We start from the raw sequence: 20,690 nt of genomic DNA on the forward strand, positions 1-20,690 counted from the left end.
AGTTAGTTTTGCATCAGCTGGCTCAGGGTTTGATGATCTAACTACTATGATATACAAAGTTATTCCAATGATGATGCAAGTTGATATGTTCAAGAACTATATTCAAAGACTTACCGAGATTGTAGGTGTAGATGAAAGTAAGAAAATTATTGGTAGTGCTTTAGTTATTCTTAGTGCAGGAACTAATGACTTTACCAAAAATTTCTACGACCTTCCGGTAAGGAAACTACAATACAATATTAGCGGTTACCAAGATTTTATCCAAGATAGACTACAAAGCTTCATCAAGGTAAATTAAACCATATGCACACTATTAACCCTCATCAATATTTGATCGCATAATAATCCAAATTCATTCACATAAGCTTATGAACTCAAACATACTAAACAGGAAATTTACGAGCTTGGATGTCGCAATATAGTGGTTGCTGGCCTACCTCCTATTGGTTGCCTTCCCATTCAAGAGACTATATCGTCTCAACTTCCTTTAACGCGAATATGTTTGGAAGATCAAAACTCGGACTCCATATCCTATAATCAGAAGCTTTCAAAGTTGTTGGGCAATCTGCCATCGCAACTACATGGAAGCACAATATTGTACGCTGACATTTACACCCCTCTCATCGACATGGTCAATAATCCTCACAAGTATGGTAAGTCGGTGCCCATCAAAATAGAAACCTTTATCAACTTATATGATCTAACGTCGTAAATATTTTAGATAAATCAAGTTCTGAGAATCATTTTCCACTAAGTTTTGCTTGCGGCTTTTGGTCGCACAGGTTTTGAGCATACAAACACAGGTTGTTGTGGAACTGGATTGGCAGAAGTAGCGCCTCTATGTAATGCATTAACCCCAACATGTGAAGATTCATCAAAATACCTGTTTTGGGATAGCGTCCATCCGACCGAAGCAGCTTACAAATTCATGACTGAATTATTTCTCAAGCAATTTCTTTAATCACCTAAATCAAAATTTAATAGTTTCAGGTTCTAAGCCTAAGGCTTCACTGTAAGCTGATTTTAAAATGAAACTTGTCTAGACTACTTTCGCAATACTTTTTTTCCAGTAGTTTAATTAACGAAGACTATAATCTGTAAATGTAACTTCTCGCCATCAAATGGACACAAATAGTGTATTTCTAAGCAAAATCTCGTTTTATTTTTATTTATTTATTTGAGAATGACAAGTACTCTTAATCAAATTTATGAAGATAGAGTAAAATATTTTTATATTTGATCCTATAATTTAAAAAAAATAAAATTGTACACGTACGAAATAATAAATATAATAAATATTTGGAGACAGACATATTCTTTTCTAATATAAAAAAGAAATATGTATGGTATTAAACTATTACACATTTCAATTTAAATTAGAAATGGTGCTTACAAAACAAGTCGTTATTAACTATATATACATTTGATGGTATATAAAAATCATTATGTATTACAAATTACCATATGGTAGTAGGATATTCAATGCGAGATCTAAAAACTATTTTCTAAATAAAATAATCATAATTTACTGTATTATTCAACAACATGACAATGTGAATTTTTTAATATATTTTTTAGAAGAAAAATTAATTTTCAATTTAAACATTTCTTATTAAATACCGAACCCAAAACCATAAAATTTTTGGGTTGGGTTGACTCGGGAATGGATAAAAGATTCATGGTTGTGTTTTGGACATTTTTTTTTAATGTAGTTGTAATATTCTTCTCCAAATCCACCGCTAGAAGATAGTAGTTTGTTAGTTGATAATGTCATTTATGTCTTGCTCACATACCATTTATAACAGCTTTGGAGATAAGGTCTTTGGCTCACATACTATTTATGGTTGCTTGAAGTCACTACTAGATATTATCTCCTTAGGTCCGTTACATAGTTAATTGATTTAGCTAATTATTACTTAGAGGTGTTTAAAAAGGATTAATTTGGATAAACCGTAATTACTTCAGCAAAAATTAACTTTATTATGTTCAAATAGCTGACTTTTCTTAAGGTAATAAAGGCATAAATCGTGGAATTCGACCGTTATTTTGTTGTATACAATAATTCAAAAACAAAACATTCTTCTTGGTTTAAAGAATTTCTTTCCTTAAACTATACAAAAACCATAATGATGTCACTATTCTATCCTTCCACTCATACATACATCAACTAATTAAAGAAGATGATATCACAAACAAGAATGGCATGAGCTAATTAAAACAGAGAGATAAAACTAGAAACATTAGAAGAATTGGGAGAAATCTCTCGTACTATTGAAGAATGAAATTGAATTATGTAGCGTTACAGAATCAAATTTAAATTTGGTAGGACTAAATAATTCAAATAACTAAATCAAATCTAATTCAAATAACTAAATCAAATCTAATCTTAATAACTAAATCAAATCTAATCACATGTGTTAACTTCATCAATTCACATGTGCTATTTATGTTTATTGGTCCAGATACATGGCTTGCCTCCATTTCTCACTCTTCAACAGATCCATGGCTTGCCCCCATTTCTCACTCTTCAATGCATCTTTAAATCAATGTGTCATCAAGTTTACAGGTTCAGTAGTAGTAAACATGGTTGAGTGAGCTTCATCATTTCTTTACAAAAAAACTTCTCCTATTGCATAGTCTCTTATCCAAATTGCTTCATCTTCTTCACAAAAATCTTCTCCTATTGCATAGTCTCTCATCGAGACTGGTGGTCTCTTATTCATCACCTTATTCGAGCTAGGAGGCTTGCTTCAGCCAAAGAGCCCGAGGAAATATTTTCTGCAGTATTTTCATCTGCTACTTCTATATCATAGAGTCGGTAACCTTTTGACTCTCACTAACTCCCATCTGTAACCTTTTGACTCTTCACTAACTCCCAGCAAAACATAACTCAAACTCTTATCATCTAGCTTAGTTCTCCGAGCTGCCTCCTCTTTTTGTCTCTGAATCAACTCGAGCTCCCAATATTGTTCTTCTTCCTTCCGCTGCAGCTCCAGAGCTAATCGTCGCTGAGCTTTTTCTACTCTTCTTCTATTCTCTTCCAGAATTTTATCTAGCTCTTCTCTCTCTTTCCGTGCTTGTTCTTCTTTTTGTCTTGTAGTAGTAAGAGCGGCTTCTTTCTCTTTCTCAAGCTGCACATCAACATCATCAAACAACTTCTTGTGACCTTCCTCTATTCGCCTCTATGTTTCTAATTTAGTCTCTTCATAGTTTAGCCTTTCTTCAACATTCTTATGAATTAGTTCTTCCATCCTCCTAGCTGCATCTTCTTCTAACTTCTTCAACTCCGCTTCACGCCTTTTCTTCTCTTCTTCCTCTTTCTTAAGCTTCTCTATGGAATGTTTCTGATCAATGGATGCACGACTAGGACTGGAACTGTACGATTTGGAGAAAGGAGATAATGAGGAAGACCTACTTCTGCGTCAACGGCTGATGGAACTTGAACAGCTGCTTCTCCTAGAACGAGTAGTGGAATGATAGGGGGAAGGACTTGAGACCCTTCTACTTATCTGATTATGCCGATAGGAATTGGAGCGATGAGTGTACGACAGAGACCTTGAACCACTTCTTCCCATAAGTTTCAATTGAGTTTGAATGGCTGCTACAGGCTGAGATATAGCATGTAGCTGAGATATAGCATGCAGTACGAACATTCGATTCAAAGACATCTTTGTCTCCATGATTAAGCCTCTCTCAAGATAAAACACCTTGCATGTTCCATTTTGAAACAAAATGCTAAGAATGCTAAGCCTCTTTGCTTGCAATTTCTCAATACTCAGCAGATTGTTCTTCAGCTTTGGCACATAGAACACTCTTGTGATTATCAGTATGATTCCATTCACCTGTAGCCGTACATTACCCTTTCCTGTTACATCCATGCTTGAGTTGTTGCCCAGCTTCACTAATTCTCTGAAACTTCCATCAAAATCTGAAAAATATTCCTTCTTCCCACACATATGATTGCTACATCCCGAGTCAAGAAACCACGTATCTTCTCTATTGGTCTTATTCATATTCACGTAAGCCATCAGCAACATCTCTTCTTGAGTCTCTGCATAGTTTGCCTCCTTCTCCTTGCTTTGACATTCCCATTGAAAATGTCCTAGCCTGTGGCAATTATAGAACTCCACTGTGGCCTTGTTGAAGGTTTGTCTGCCTCGTCCCCTTCCTCTGCCTCTAAAGCTTTCACAACCTTGACTCCTTCCTCCAGATTGGTCACCATGAGTGATCTTCAAAGCGTGTTCTTCTTCAACATGAGAACTCATGGTTTGTTCATGCACAAGCAGACTACTTTGCAACTCATCAATAGTTAAGATGGATGTATCGTTAGACTCCTCAATAGAACACACAATATAATCAAACTTAGGAGTGAGAGATCTCATAATCTTTTCAACTACTTCAACATCTTTTTATTCTCACCATTTATTTTCATCTTGTTGGCTATGCTAAGGGTTCGAGCAAAATACTCATTTACAGATTCTCCTGCTTTCATGTGAAGCATTTCAAACTCCTTCCGAAGAGCTTGCAAATGTGCACGTTTTACCCGTGTCAAACCTTGATATTTCTGCTTCATAGAATCCCAAATGTTCTTTGTTGTATCCTTGTTGAGGATTGTCTCCAAGATCGAACAATCTAATGCTTGAAATAGATAATTCTTTACTTTCAAACCTTTCAACTTCTGATCTTCAATGTGCTTCTTCTGGGCATCCGTGAAAACGATGTCTTCTGTTGCTGCAGAAATCCCATTCTCCACCAAATCTCAGTACTCCTGGGAACGCAAAAGGTTTTCCATGAGTATCGCCCAATGAATCATAGTACCAATCAAATTTCGGAATTGCAGGCTGCACAAACGGACTCTCCATCGACATAGTTTTATCATGACACACGTAGAAGACTACTGCTTCTAGTTTTAACTAGTTTTAACTAGTTTAGGGCATGACTCTGATACCAAATGTAAGTAACAGAGAGAAAACTAGAAACATTAGAAGAATTGGGAGAAATCTCTCATATTATTGAAAATGAAATTCGCTATTATATAGCATTACAAAATCAAATGGATAGAACTAAATTTGGTATGACTAAATCAAATCTAATCCAAATAAGTAAATCAAATCTAATCCAAATAACTTAATCAAATCTAATCCTAACAATTACTTCATTGTTGTTCTATAGCTCTCATAATTTGGTTGTTATTTCTTAGCAAACCATGCCGTGCTTTAGCTCCTAAAACTTTTTCATCTTTTCCAGCTATTCTTATATTTGGTGATTGATACCGGAAATAACAACTTCATTCACACTATTTTTAAGGCTAATTATGCACCATACGACAAAGATTTTCTGGATCATGTTGCTACGGGAAGGTTTAGTGATGTAAAACTCATCCCTGATATGATAACTTCTAAGTTAGGCATAAAAGAACTTGTTCCTTCATTTTTGGATCCAAAACTTTCAGATGATGATGTCAAAACAGGTGTTAGTTTTGCGTCAGCTGGCTTGGGGTTTGACGATTTGACTTCTATGATATCCAATGTCATTCATGTGATGAAGCAAATTGATCTTTTCAAAAACTACATTCAAAGGCTTCAAGGGATTGTGGGTGTGGAAGAAAGTAGAAGGATTATTGGTAATGCTTTGGTTGTTATTATTGCAGGAACTAATGACTCAGCATTAATTTCTACGACCTTCTGACAAGACAACTACAATACAATATTAGCGGTTACCAAGGTTTTATACAGAATAGACTACAAAGCTTGATCGAAGTAAATTATCTTAACATTAAAAACTTTCTAGTATGTGGCTTGTTTTCCATATTATTATTTTTAAACATAATTATGATTGAAAATTGACTGGAAATTTACCAACTTGGATGTCGTTATATAGTTGTTGCTGGCCTCCCTCCGGTTGGTTATCTTTCCATTCAAGAGACTATATCATTTCAAAATCCCCTCCACCGAGTATGTTTGGAGGATCAAAATTCAGATTCCAAAGACTACAACCAAAAGCTTTCAAAGCTACTTAGCAATTTACAATAACAACTAAGTGGAAGCACGATTTTGTACGCTGACATTTATACCCCTCTCATTGATATGGTCAATAATCCTAAAAAATATGGTAAGTCAATTCCGTAAATATTTATGGGAAATCAAAGTTTGAGAACCATTTTCAACTAATTTTTGGTTCGGGGCATTTGTTGAACAGGTTTTTCAGCATATAGATAAGGGTTGTTGTGGAATTGGATTAGTTGAAGTCGAGCCTCTATGTAATGTAATTATCCCAACGTGTAAAGATCCTTAAAAATTTAAGTTCTGGGATAGCATTCATCCGACTGAAGCAGCCTACAAGTTCGTCACTAAATCGCTTCTCAAGCAATTTTTCAATCATCTAAATTGACACCGATGGTATTTTAGCTTAGTTCTAGTACTAACACTCTAGTATCTAAAAATCTTTAATTAATTTCGAGCTAATATTCTTTCGGTCAAGTATTTACAGTATTTCTTTTAATTTAGTCACTGAGAATAATACATTCTATCGATGAAAAATTTGAAGGTCGATAAAATTGTATATTTTTCTTCGTTTACATGGAATGTGATGGATATGAACTAAACCAAGAGCGTATGTCGAGAATTAGTTAATTTTACTTCTCACTTGAATAATTTGTTTATGATCGAGTCATAACTAAGTTTGTAGAAACTAAGACCCCATTGTTCAACTTGTAAAAATTATACTAGTGAGAGAATGAGACCCATTGTTGTAGGAATTAATTTTATCGTGTGAAAATTATGTTCCTAACATTTTATTTGGCCCTAAACTGACGTTTATTGAACCAGTTACAAAAACTATTTTCACTCATACAGATCAAACAACGAGCCTTTACATGTGGGAGTTTAAAATTCACTCAAGATTAAGATAGAGTCACACATAATCATCCTATGAAACATTAAGATCTTGATTAACAATTTACAAATAAAAATTAGATATTTTGATGCTTCATCGAACTTTTTGTATGAGATATCACCACTCACACACTCTCACGTGAACGATCTAATCTAAATACAATTATTTGTAACCTTTATAAAGTGGATTGTATCAATAAGACACTCATTTTTATCGGTATACTATATACAGTTTATGTTGCTACTTGAGCGTAATCCTCTCCTCAATTAGTTAAGACATATATCATCTGACTAGAAGACCAAATGTTTAAATTGACATGTTAATAGAAGAGTATGATACTTAAATGGGTTTGAATGATGTATATTTTTTTAACTAGTTGAATTATGCTGTGTTATTTTTATTTTTATTTTTTTTTTCCTAATAATAAATACTACATTGCCCATTTCGAAAAAATTAGAAAATAAATCATTTGGTGACGTTCGTATTCATATTTGGTATGTTTTATTTCTAATTTTTAAAAACATAAGTGTTTTTTCCCCTAAATATTTCAAAAAATGTTTAGAAACCATAAATAGTATGTGAGCCAAAGACCTTATCTTGAACGGTGTTATAAATGGTATGTGAGCAAGACATAACAGACATTATCAACTAACATACTACTATCTCCTAGCAGTGGATTTCAAGAAGAATATTACAATTACATTAAAAAAAACGTCCAAAACATAACCATGAATCTCTTATCCATTCCGGAGTCAACCCAACCCAAAAATTTTATGGCTCAGTATGGTTGGGTTCGGTATTTAATAAGAAATGTTTAAATTGAAAATTAATTTTTCTTTTAAAAAATATATTAAGAAATTCACATTGCCATGTTGTTGAATAATACGGTAAATTATGATTATTTTATTTATAAAATATTTTTTAGATCTCGCATTTAATATCCTCCTACCATATGTAATTTGTAATACATAATGATTTTTATATACCATCATTTATTATACCTTTATAAATGGCTTAAGAGTATTTGTCATTCTCAAATAAATAAATAAAAATAAAACTAGATTTTACTTGGAAATAACTATTTGTGTCCCTTTGATCGTGAGAAGTTACATTTACCGACTATAGTCTTCATTAATTAAACTAGAAAAAAAAAAGTATTACGAAAGTAGTCTAGACAAGTTTCATTTTAAAATCAGCTAACAGTGAAGCCTTAGGCATAGAACCTGAAACTATTAAATTTTGATTTAGGTGATTAAAGAAATTGCTTGAGAAATAATTCAGTCATGAATTTGTAAGCTGCTTCGGTCGGATGGACGCTATCCCAAAACAGGTATTTTGATGAATCTTCACATGTTGGGGTTAATGCATTACATAGAGGCGCTACTTCTGCCAATCCAGTTCCACAACAACCTGTGTTTGTATGCTCAAAACCTGTGCGACCAAAAGCCGCAAGCAAAACTTAGTGGAAAATGATTCTCAGAACTTGATTTATCTAAAATATTTACGACGTTAGATCATATAAGTTGGTAAAGGTTTCTATTTTGATGGGCACCGACTTACCATACTTGTGAGGATTATTGACCATGTCGATGAGAGGGGTGTAAATGTCAGCGTACAATATTGTGCTTCCATGTAGTTGCGATGGCAGATTGCCCAACAACTTTGAAAGCTTCTGATTATAGGATATGGAGTCCGAGTTTTGATCTTCCAAACATATTCGCGTTAGAGGAAGTTGAAACGATATAGTCTCTTGAATGGGAAGGCAACCAATAGGAGGTAGGCCAGCAACCACTATATTGCGACATCCAAGCTCGTAAATTTCCTGTTTAGTATGTTTGAGTTCATAAGCTTATGTGAATGAATTTGGATTATTATGCGATCAAATATTGATGAGGGTTAATAGTGTGCATATGGTTTAATTTACCTTGATGAAGCTTTGTAGTCTATCTTGGATAAAATCTTGGTAACCGCTAATATTGTATTGTAGTTTCCTTACCGGAAGGTCGTAGAAATTTTTGGTAAAGTCATTAGTTCCTGCACTAAGAATAACTAAAGCACTACCAATAATTTTCTTACTTTCATCTACACCTACAATCTCGGTAAGTCTTTGAATATAGTTCTTGAACATATCAACTTGCATCATCATTGGAATAACTTTGTATATCATAGTAGTTAGATCATCAAACCCTGAGCCAGCTGATGCAAAACTAACTCCTGTTTTCACGTCATCATTTGACAATTTTGGATCCAAGAATGGAGGAACAAGCTCCTTTATGCCCAACCTAGAGGCCACCATGTCAGGAATGAGTTTTCCATTACTGAACCTTCCAGTAGCAATATGATTGGGAAAATCTTTGCCATAAGGAGAGTAATTAGCCTTTATAATGGTGGGAATGAAGTTGTTATTTCCCGTATCTACTGTAGAATCACCGAAAATAAGAATGGCAGGAAAAGATCTAAAATTTTTAAGATCAGAAGCACTACACAATTTGATCATATATAATGACCAAACGATCTGGAGCGATAGAGCAGCAATGAGATAATTCACTCGTGCCATTGTCGGTGTTCTTCAAGTTGTTTTTGATATCATCTTTGTCGATGGATGTATGTATTAATAGGGTCTGAAAGATATTAAAAGTAAGTTCTTTATGGTTTCTACATGGAGTTATTTAGTTGTTAGCAATTTAAGGCCATTGAATGCTATATAGTTTCAAAATGGTTCATTCCTTTTATTTGTCCTTTTTTTTTTTTTTCTAAAAAAAAAATAATATAGTTTATTTGTTAATTTATATAGTTGAGAATAAGGTATCAAAAACAACTACATGAGTCGATGACAGAGAAGTTATTGAGTATCAAATTGAAAGGGGTGTCAACTATAGACGGTAAAGTCGTTAATCTCAAAAAATAATAAACAACAATCAATGAGATGCTATGACTAGCATGTAGCGGATTCGGTTGGACGAAGAGTTCAAATGCATCAAGGTGGACAAGAAGGTGTTTGGGTTAGGGTAAAATGAAATTTGTATTGTTTTAAAGCGAATACTAATATTTAATATTTTACACATAGCATCGTCCAAATGCAAAAGACGTGTTAGAACAAATCATATCGACATTAATATGACTTGAAAAGAAATAAAATGACTCATTGCATTTTCTTGAGTTATAGTCCCCCTCATAAAAGGTTTTGTTGTCTTGATCCAATCACCACTAGGCTATATATCACCGGTCACATTCAATTCGATGAAGCTCATTTTTCTGCTGTCCCTAGGTCTCTTTCCTCTTTTCATATTTCAAATTTCTTGGAGCCACGTCTTTTACCATATTGATCCCCTCTGCACATTCCTCGATCTAGCTCATCTTTATGTGATATTTGTTATGACCTTGTGGATGAGTATGTGCAAATTGATACTTCTCTTGCAGGTTCCTCTTTGCCTCCCTCGGCTTATGATTCGCCCCCTATTGAACTTGCTACTGATTCTTCATCTTCTTTGAGTTTTGATCCTACGATCACACGAGCAAAAGTTTATATTTTCAAAACTCATCATCCAACAATTTTTTATGTTTTGAGCTCATTTGGACTTCTTTTTGCTCTTCTTGCATTCATTGAGCCAAGAAAATTTGAATGTACGGATAAGAATTGTGTTTGGATTGTTGTCATGGATGAGGAAATTCGAGCTTTACAATAAACAACACTTAGATTTTGGTTCTTCGCCCGTGCAACACGTGGGCTCTAAATGAGTTTTAACACTAACTATTTGCTCGATGAATCTGTTGAGTTTTTCAAGACTCGTCTTGTTGCCAAAGGTTATACTAAGATTTCTTGTCTCAACTACACTCACACTTTCAGCCCTGTTGTTAAAGTTACTACTATCGGCGGTCGTTGTGACGCCTTCAACCCTTCTTACCCGATTTAACCTTTCTATAGAACAGAGGCTACGAAGGTACAAGCCTTCTTAGAAAAAGGAAAAGAAAAGAGAGGGCTAGGATTTTTGAAAGAGGAAGCTGAAAGTGAGATCCAAACTCAAATTTGCGGCTTTTGGTCGAGAATCCTTCATAGAAGTGGCTCAAAACATTATCGAAATCGATTAGTAATTGATGAAAAATCCAAAATATGATTTATGAATTTAAGGATAGTATTTAGGTTTAAATTATGACTTTTACGTGATTGTTTATCATATTGACCAAATCTTGTGAAGAGATCTCAAAGAGAAAATGCTTGAATCCAACCATGATAAGAATTAAGAAACACCCTTATTATGAATGAGAATATTTTTTCCACCCTTGATTAAATTGCATGTTTGATTTCACTGTTAGAAGATATTTAAACCTTATTTTAAATGTGTTTTCACCTTATTCGCACTATTTATGAATATTGAAGTTAATGACAAATTTTAAAGTTAAAACGAACTTTAAATATTATTTGCTTGAACCAATTCATGACATATCCGTAGTAATAGGTTTATTTTAAAAGAAAAATAAGTCCATTACAATGGATGTTAATGGGACTTCTAAGACTATATGGTGGCAGCTACTTTGTGGTGGGCGTGGTGGTGGTGAGGGCTTGGGGCACCTTCTTTGTGGTGGGCGTGGTGGGGGTGGTGGGGGTGGTGGGGGTGGCTTGGAGCAGCTACATGATGGTGGCCGTGGTGGTGGTGGTGGTGAGGGCTTGATGCAGCTACTTGGTGGTGACTGCCATGATGAGTTGGTGCAACAACAGGGTTGCCGTGAGATTCAACAGATTCGATGACATTGAACTTGGACTGCGTAGGCAGGTGGTGGTGGGGGCTTGGAGCAGCCACATGATGGTGGCCATGGTGGTGGTGGTGGTGGTGGTGAGGGCTTGGAGCAGCTACATGATGGTGGCCATGGCGGTGGTGGTGAGGGCTTGATGCACCGTGACTGTCATGATGAGTTGGTGCAACAACAGGGTTGCCATGAGATTCGGCAGATTCGATGACATTGAACTTGGACTGCGCAGGCGCATGGTGGTGATGGTGGTGGTGGCGGTGGTGATGATGTGGGCCTGGAGCGGCTGCTTTGTGGTGGCTGTCGTGGTGAGTTGGTGCAGGAGCTAGGCTTTCATGAGATTCAGTAGCTTCAAAGACATTGAAACTACAATAGAAAAGAAACAGAAGCACACAAACACTTGTTCTAAGAGAAGCCATTTGAATATGATATGAACTTCTTCTAAGCTTGAAGGGTCATATATATATATATATAAAATAAATAAATAAAATAAATAAATAATGGTTCATAATCAATTGAAAAAGATCCTAAATTGAGAGTATACTATATAATTAAGTAAAAGTTGAATAGTCTTGTCTAGAGGGTGGTGTTAGTCAATTTAACTCGATTTTCATCTATATTTGGATTTTAAAATAAAGAACTAAACTCACATTCCATATATGAATTCAACAAATTTCTTAATTAAAGTTTTTTATTTAATTTATAATGTCAATTTAAGAATTTGATTCCGGAATGTTTTCGTTCAACAAATTAAGAAGAAAAATATTAAGAACGGAAGGTGGAAAGAGAAAAGGTCGTGTAGGATAATCTTTAATTTCTCTATTTTTTCTAATAAAATAATAATGTATAGACTTAAATGTTCATAATAAAATTTTAAAACAATATAGTAATCAACCAGGAAAAATGACTAAAATATGGAAGAGAATATGCACGACTAAAATACAAGTGAAACAATATTGATGAGTATGTTATGCATGATTTAAGAAATTATCAATATGTTCCTATGATGAGATTTGTAATGATTGTTGTTTTATATGTTTTCCGCTGTGTTAGAAAGGATGATGGACTATTGCGATATGTGCTTTGGGTGATCGATGGATGGTATCTCCCCGTTGAACTTGTTTGCTTGTATGTGAGCATGATACACTCTGTGTTAGCTTCAGGTGTTTGATTGTGTGTTCTCACTATGGAGTGTGTTTACTTGCACAGAGCTAAGACGTTAGAGTTAGGTTGGCTAGACGATGACCTAGGTTAGGATGTTTTCAGTAGACTGAGCACTTTAGGGTCGTGAGTGTCAATAGAGGTTCTAGTTCCTTGTAATAGCCCACAAATAATAATAATAATAAATAAATAAATAAAATAAATATACAAATAATAAAATAGAAATAATTATTGTGATGTGATATGTTATGTTTAGATTGTTTGTGTGACCATTGAAGTAATTGTTGTATGAATTGCACGTTATGAAATGACATGTTAAAAGCATGGATTGTTATGTTATGTTTTCAAAATTGTATGTATACAACATGTTATGAATGACATGATATCATGATAAATGAAATGAAATGTAACACCGCTAGGATTATGTATGATACGTGGATCGAAAAATGAGAAATGATATGTTAAGCATGAAAGATGATAGCGGAATTATATTCATTAATGATAAAATTAGAAATATTGGGGACCTCATGTAACACGCCTAATTTTCTCTAACCTAATTAGGGACGTTACCTTGCACTCGTATGACAAAAGTATGAAAATTTATGTAAGACAACCTCAATAGCGACGACATGTTCATTATTATAAGTAGTTCATATATGGGGAAAACAATAGCGACAACCTAACTAAGAAATAAATCAACATGTAACTAGGAGAAATAATTGCAATTTAACTATCATTCGAAAGAATCCAAACAAGATACCTACGACACTACAAGCCCTCCCTAAGACTTCCATAGCCTTCGCAGCGTTCACCGTCAGCCGTACATGGGGGCCTTGCACTTACCTGAAAATATGGGTAGCACGTGGCTTGAGTATTATATAAAATACCCAGTAAGTCACCCCACTATTGGGGTTAAGCATACAACATACATTCAGAACACATGTCGGTCGCATACAACACACATACATAAGCACAATTACCAAAAGAAAGAAAACGTGAGAGGGACCTGTCTTCCATTCCTTTCCATGGCCTTAGGCCCTTTCTTTCTCCAGGCAGGGTGGATGCATGGTAGCTCCCCACGCATGGCCCACGTACGTAACCATGGGCCCACCAGGCGAGTTCGCATGTTAACTCCCTGGGCCTGGCTTGGTCGGGTACGTATGGCATACAATACTGGACGCCACGGAAAAGGAGGGCCTACATGATATCATAGCAAGCATAATATCGAACCTATGCGTCTGTACCATCATTAACATAACGGGGAAATAATCCCGTGTACATAGCACATACGTGCATAAGGTCCCTAAGGTTTACTTCCATGACATTATACATACAAAAGTTCCATCCCCTCACCTTACCTCCATGGCATTATGCATACAAAAGTTCCATCCTCTCACCGCATTACACAGCATAACTTGGTTAAACATCGAGCAAGCATATCGTAGCACACTAGTCATCACATTCATGGCATGCGGAGTTCTCATTACAATCGTGACATGTCAATCAAGCTCATGCATACAAGGTAGCAAGTCATGGCATAAACATCACATACATAAACATGACATATGTAGCATTTCACGGCAAGAAACATAAAACCTAGCATACATCAACAACACACATGGTGCATGCAAGGGCCACAGGGTAGCACCATCGTACATACATAACTAACACCAACCGTAAGGTTACTTACCTCTTGGCCTTTGTCGAAGTTACTCGTGATAATCTAATGTCCACGTCTAACTACCTCCAATAACACCACAATACATTTAGCATCCTTTCATGATGTAACCCAACCAAACCTTATGTCTAGCTATCAAGGTAAGTTCCTATCATGATCTGTGTTTAATAATTAAGAGTTACACTGACCTCAGATGCATAAAATAAGGGCGGAAATGGCTCAAGAAGGGTCGAAAACTAGGAATTGGTATATTTTTTTGTATACCAAGTCGTTAAGCTGAGTCGTCAAGCCACACCGCCGAGCCAAGCCAAGCCGCAGAGCCGAAACACTGAGCCGACAAGCCGAGAAGGTTCCTGGTGGCGCACAACTCCTGGATGCAGGCTGGTATCATTGGTCTTGGGCTGGAATGGATACGTGGCCCAAAGTTAGTGTCTGACGCGGACTGCAAGGCGCAGGCCGCAACAGTGGGCCACACGTTGGCTGAGCGAGCTCACGTGTACTCGAAGAATCCAACCCGCAACATGCTGCTTTGTCTTCCTCACCCGAGAATCCCGATGAACCCTAATCGCAGAGTTCGACTGCCGTTGCCGATGAGACCACCGCCTTCCATTAGTCCTTGGTGGTGCGTTTGTCCCGCTTGTTATGAAGTACCCTGGCATCGGTTTGCTCCTACCTAAGGACTCACAAACGATTTCTTGAGATTAGTAGTGAGTGAGTTTCTTTTGTGTCGTGAGTAGTCTGTGACTCTGCAAGTCTTGTTTCGAAAGAGCTTGTTTGGTATTACTGAAGTATAGCCAACACGATGGGTGATTTCCAAATCATTGGAGGAATCAAGAAACTCTACCACAACAAATACAACACGTGGGCAACATGCATGATGTTCTATTTACAAGAACATGATCTTTGGAAGATCGTTGGTGGGTGCGAAACTACGCCGCCAGAGGATGATTCTAACGATGTCTTGCACAAATGGAGAATCAAAGCAGGAAAAGCATGTTTGCCCTGAAGACCACAATCGAAAAAGGGATGTTAGAGCATATTTGGGATGACAAGACACCAAAAGAAGCATGTGACACATTCGTGATGTTGTTCTTAAAGAAGAACGATGCGAGACTACTGGAGAACGAGTTGTCAATTTCACAACGTGATATGACAATTGCTCAGTATTTCCACAAGGTCAAGTCGACCTGTCAGGAGATTACTGAACTAGACCTAAAATTCGCAATTGGAGAAGATCGAATGAAGAGGATCATAATCCAAGATTGTTTCCAATGCATAAAAGTTTTGTTGTCTTGTTCCAACCACCACTAGGCTATATATCACCCGTCACATTCAATTCGATGAAGCTCATTTTCCTACTGTCCCTAGGTCTCTTTCCTCTTTTCATATTTCAAATTTCTTGGAGCCGCGTATTTACCATATTGATCCCCCTACCCCTTCTTCACTGCACACTCCTCGATCTAGCTCCTCTCCATGTGATATTTGTTATGACCTTGTGGATGAGTATGTGCAAATTGGTACTTCTCTTCCAGGTTCCTCTTTTCCATCCTCGGCTTCTGATTCGACCTCTATTGAACTTCTGTTGATTCCTTATCTTCTTTGGGCTTTGATCCTATGATCACACGAGCAAAGGTTGATATTTTCAAAACTTGTCATCCAACAATTTTTTATGTTTTGGGCTTATTTGGACTTCTTTTTGCTCTTCTTGCATTCATTGAGCCAAGAGAATTCAAATCTACTGCTAAGAATCGTGTTTGGATTGTTGCCATGGGTGAGGAAATTCGAGCTATACAACAAATGACACTTAGATTTTAGTTCTTCGCCCGTGCAACACCAATATCGTGGGCTCTAAATGGGTGTTTAACACTAATTATTTGCTCGAAGAATCTGTTGAGCATTTCAAGACTCATCTTGTTGCCAAAGGTTATACTCAGATTTCTTGTCTCAATTACACTCCCCTTTCAGCCCTGTTGTTAAAGTTGGCCGTTGTGACGCCTTCAACCCTTCTTACCCAATTTAGCCTTTCTATAACACCAAGGCTACGAAGGTACGAGTCTTCTTAGAAGAAGGAAAATAAAAGAGGGGCTAGGATTTTCAAACTCAAATTTGGGGGGTTCAGGATAGCTTTTGGTCGAGAATCCTTCACAAAAGTGGCTCAAAACATGATTCTTCATAGGTCTAGACATTTGAATTACCGAAATCGATCAATAATAGAGGAAGAGCGGAAGGTATGATTTATGAATTTATGAATTATTTCATTTAAATTATGACTTTTAGGTGATTATTTGGATCTAAAATTTGTTCATTCTATTTTAGGAGGTAATATGGACCAAATCTTGTGAAGAGATCCTAGAGAGAAAATGCTTGGAATCCAAAAATGGTGAGAATCAAGAAATTGCATGTTTGAATGAGAATATTTTTTTTCCACCCGTCAATGAAATTGCATGTTTGATTTAGCTGTGAAAAGATGTTTAAACCTTATTTTTAACTGTGTTTCCACCGTATTAGTTTTAACTTTAGATATTTTTCTCTTGGACAATTCATGACAAGATTAATAGGTTTATTTTAAGAGAAATATAAGTCAATTACCATGGATGTTGATGAGGCTTCTGGCGACTATATGGTGGCAGCTACTTTGTGGTGGCATGGTGGTCGTGGTAAGGGCTTGGGGCTACTTTGTGGTGGGCATGGTGGGGGTGGTGAGGGCTTGAGACAGCTACTTTGTGGTGGGCATGGGGGTGGTGGTGAGGGCTTAGGGCAGCTACTTTGTGGTGGGCAAGGTGGGGTCGCTTGGGGCAACTACTTTGCGGTGGGCATGGTGAGGGTTGCTTGGAGCAGCTACATGATGGTGGCCGTAGTGGTGGTGAGAGCTTGGTGGTGACTGCCATGATGAGTTGCTGCAACAACAGGGTTGTCGTGAGATTCAACAGATTCGATGACATTGAACTTGGACTGCGTAGGACTGTGGTGGTGGTGATGGTGATGGTGAGGGCTTGGAGCAGCCACATTATGGTGGCCATGGTGTGGTGGTGAGGGCTTGGAGCAGCTACATCATGGTGGCATGGTGGTGGTGGTGAGGGCTGTTATCTTTTACTGAGCAATTCGCCTGATGAGAAATACTTGGCCTGATGAGAAATACTTGACGAAAGAAAAATTGGGTAAGAATTTGTTGGGAGAAGAAAAAATCAGAAAAGCCAAAGAGAATAATAGATAGAGGAAGAGTACAATAGAGGAAGAGTACAGAAGATCTGGGACTTGACTTTGCTCAAAGATATGGTGAAAATATTTATTCGTTTCAAATGGTCACCTAAAAATACATGTTCCATTATAACATGTAACGTTAATTCAAATGCCTAAAATCAAAAATCAACCAAGTTTGAAACCGGTGAATAACCTAAAATAAAGAAAAAGCATAGTTTTTTATCAAATAATCTCTTCCTAGAACCTGTGTATATCTACCTTATTATTTGAACTCTCATCTTTCAGCGTAGTTCCTCAAATTTTACGGACTTAGTGAAAATGTCTCCAAGTTGTTCCTCTGTTCAGATGAAGCCAATCTTGATAAGCCCCAGATCTGCACATTCCCGAATGTAATGGAACCTGATATCTATATGCTTGCTCCGGTCGTGCAAAATTAATTTTTTGATCAGGGAGATCATAGCTTTGTTGTCCACGCACAATATTGGTGGACCGCCTTCTCTTCTGGTGAGTTCTTTCATCAGCCGGGCATGCCAGACCACTTGTGTGGCTGCTGTCAAAGCGGCGATGTACTTGTATTCGCAAGAAGACAAAAAAAACTACCTTTTGCTTAGTTGATTGCCAGCAGAGATCGTGTCGCCTAAGAAGAAGTAAATCATCCCTTGGTGCTCTTATGATCATCAACGTCACCGGCCATGTCATTATCACTGTAGCCGACTAGCTCAAGCTTCTCCTTTCATCTCCTTGCATAGTACTCACACCCCTACCTCTAGTTCCAGCCACATAGCGCAGGATGCGCTTGACAGCCACAAGATGCTCCTCCCTAGGTGCTTCCATAAACCTACTCACGTATCCAACGGAATAAGCAAGATCAGGGCGTATGTTTACCAGATAGCGCAGGATCCTGACAATGTTGTGGTAATTGGTGGCCTCCACTGCCGTCGTAGTGTCGGCCTTCCTTAACTGGAGTCGGGCCTCCATTGGTGTCCTTGAAGGGTTACTGTCCGCTAGCCCAGCTGTGTCCAGCAGCTTCTTCGCATACGCACTTTGGCAAATGGTGATCCTGGCAGTACTCTGTTGTACTTCAATGTTGAGGTAACAGCTAAGTGTCACGGTCCTGCCTTCTTGATCGTGCGGCGTCGTGATCTATACACGCTCACGACTAGCCTTAAGGGGAATTAAGCCCCATATGTATTTTTTGCCCCGGATTTGTGGCTTCGTCGGACCTTAAGCGAGGTTTGTCTTCGCCAATCGAACATCGCTTGTGCGGAATCCAAGCTTGTTCAACCACATACGTCGCCTGTGCGTGTATGTTCAATCATCTGCGACACATCCGACTTGCCTCTACGCTAGACTAACTCATTCAGCTCGACCTTGCCTCTACTCGAGCCAAGGTCTCTCAATATAACGTCGCATCTCATCTTGTCATCTCGATCCCCATCGATAGGGTCCATATGTCTTGGCGCCATCCCGAGTCTCGGGATATCGTAGGCCATCATAACTCATTCGATCATGCCATCGAGAATGGGCCAGCATGTCGTTCATCTCATCGGGACTTCCCGAACATCCATCCATCTGGGTTCTATCGAGGCATAGGTCTTCCCGTGCCCATGCCGAGTCATTTACAGATACCGTCCCGGATAGCGGGTGTATGTAGCAACCTCCAACACATGGGCTAGGGTGCAATACCGGCACACCCGTGTCGTCCGGTACTGTCCTTCAAAAACCCATTTCAAAGGAAGTCGCTCGAGATACTCGTCTCGGCACGCTCGCCCACACTGTGACACACGTATGTGCCATAGGGTAGCTCACTTAGGCCAAAGGACCCAGGGGTGGTGGAGAGCTAACACCATGGTACCCCTCTAGTACATTTTGAGCCATTTTCATTCTACTAGGTGTAGACATGATTTTGGTGAGGTGTCATACGGTGTCGTGCATTGTCCGTCCAATGTTCGATTGACACCAAACTTGGCGAGCATTCATATTTCATATGGACGGACTTAACTCTCGAACCACATGCCCAAATCCCTTCCGAAACCCTGACTTTGAGGTTAAGGCCCGGGGCCCTACCTGGCCCTTCAACAAGCCTATCTTGTCCTTCATGTCTATGCTGATTTCTCTGTTATGCTTATGTCTCAACATATATCTTCAATACCCACTTTGCGTGGGGGTGTGTTGGATGATGCATCGTCCTCCTCGATTGCATCATGGCATTCTTCTATGTTGACCCACATATGGCCGGATGGGGCGTCTCTTGAGGGACGCCCCTTTGCTTGTCATGGCGTGAGGGTCACAACCTACTCTCTTCATACTATGGTTGTGACATTCTCCTCCACTTAACTTAGTCATCGTCCTCGATGACTTACTCGAATCACAATCATATTGCAGATTGTGACACTAAGCACACCGAGATCGCTCATCTTGAAGTTCTTTGACATCTCCCTCTTGAATCTTCCAAGAACTTCCATGTCCCCTCTAGAGATTATGAGGTCGTTGACGTACACTCCCACAATCAGCCCCTCCTCGCCATGCCCGTGCATGTACATGCCATGCTCAGATGCACAGCACTTGAACTTCAACGACAGTAGGGTACTGTCGAGCTAAGCATTCCAGGCTCGTGCTTGCTTGCCGAAGTCCGTAGAGTGCCTTGTGCAGGCGCAGTACCTTACTGGAGTTGTCGTTTTCCAGGAAGCCAAGTGATTGTTAGACGTAGACAGTCCCCTCCAACTATCCGTTAAGGAAAGCGGACTTCACGACCATGTGGTGGACGTCCCAAGAGTAATGTGTCATGATTTCCAGCAACAAGCGGACGGAATCCAACCATGCCACCAGCGTGAATACCTCTTCGAAATCCACTCTTTGTTTCTGGACGTAGCTCTTCGCCACCAAACGAGCCTTATGCTTCACAACTTCTCCCTCTTCATTCCGCTTTAATTTGAACACTCATTTAAGCCCCCCCCCCCCCCCCCCCCCCCCCCCCCCCCCCCCCCCCCCCCCCCCCCCCCCCCCCCCC

At 38.3% G+C, this 20,690-nt stretch overlaps 3 protein-coding genes and 2 pseudogenes across 3 annotated transcripts in view; 2 read left to right on the plus strand and 3 right to left on the minus strand.

Annotated features, from left to right (window-relative positions):
* LOC111499476 (GDSL esterase/lipase At2g30310-like) overlaps positions 1-961 on the plus strand; it is a 1,075-nt gene extending 114 nt beyond the window's left edge. Inside the window, exons 2-4 of the mRNA XM_023151040.1 lie at positions 3-289; positions 392-653; positions 783-961. Of these exons, the coding sequence (XP_023006808.1) occupies positions 3-289; positions 392-653; positions 783-961 (728 nt within the window). The remainder of the gene's footprint in view (positions 1-2; positions 290-391; positions 654-782) is intronic.
* Positions 962-2,722: 1,761 nt separating this feature from the next.
* Positions 2,723-3,575, minus strand: LOC111499477 (annotated as a pseudogene).
* A 1,143-nt stretch (positions 3,576-4,718) lies between these two features.
* LOC111499479 lies at positions 4,719-6,390 on the plus strand (annotated as a pseudogene).
* Positions 6,391-8,146: 1,756 nt separating this feature from the next.
* LOC111499480 (GDSL esterase/lipase At2g30310-like) lies at positions 8,147-9,451 on the minus strand. Its single transcript, XM_023151041.1, has 3 exons — positions 8,819-9,451; positions 8,455-8,716; positions 8,147-8,325 (listed from the first exon to the last, which is right to left on the minus strand). The coding sequence occupies exons 1-3, from the start codon at positions 9,449-9,451 to the stop codon at positions 8,147-8,149; spliced, it is 1,074 nt and encodes a 357-aa protein (XP_023006809.1).
* Positions 9,452-11,334: 1,883 nt separating this feature from the next.
* On the minus strand, positions 11,335-20,217 carry LOC111499481 (histidine-rich glycoprotein-like). The gene is made up of 5 exons (XM_023151042.1): positions 20,044-20,217; positions 18,527-18,823; positions 17,986-18,053; positions 17,407-17,525; positions 11,335-11,986 (listed from the first exon to the last, which is right to left on the minus strand). The coding sequence occupies exons 1-5, from the start codon at positions 20,215-20,217 to the stop codon at positions 11,409-11,411; spliced, it is 1,236 nt and encodes a 411-aa protein (XP_023006810.1). The 3' UTR covers positions 11,335-11,408.
* Between the last annotated feature and the right edge of the window lie 473 nt (positions 20,218-20,690).

Source organism: Cucurbita maxima, unplaced genomic scaffold, assembly GCF_002738345.1.
Source record: "Cucurbita maxima cultivar Rimu unplaced genomic scaffold, Cmax_1.0 Cma_Scf00027, whole genome shotgun sequence".
NCBI lineage: Eukaryota > Viridiplantae > Streptophyta > Magnoliopsida > Cucurbitales > Cucurbitaceae > Cucurbita > Cucurbita maxima.

Coding starts and splice junctions, on each gene's coding strand:
- LOC111499480 (XM_023151041.1), bottom strand. CDS start 9,451: ATGGCACGAGTGAATTATCTCATTGCTGCTCTATCGCTCCAGATCGTT. Junction 8,717..8,818: donor GACTACAAAGCTTCATCAAG/GTAAATTAAACC, acceptor CATACTAAACAG/GAAATTTACGAGCTTGGATG. Junction 8,326..8,454: donor CAATAATCCTCACAAGTATG/GTAAGTCGGTGC, acceptor TTGGTCGCACAG/GTTTTGAGCATACAAACACA.
- LOC111499481 (XM_023151042.1), bottom strand. CDS start 20,217: ATGCACGGGCATGGCGAGGAGGGGCTGATTGTGGGAGTGTACGTCAAC. Junction 18,054..18,526: donor TTGCTTATTCCGTTGGATAC/GTGAGTAGGTTT, acceptor GGGAATGTGCAG/ATCTGGGGCTTATCAAGATT. Junction 11,987..17,406: donor GTTCAATGTCATCGAATCTG/TTGAATCTCACG, acceptor TCTTTGAAGCTA/CTGAATCTCATGAAAGCCTA.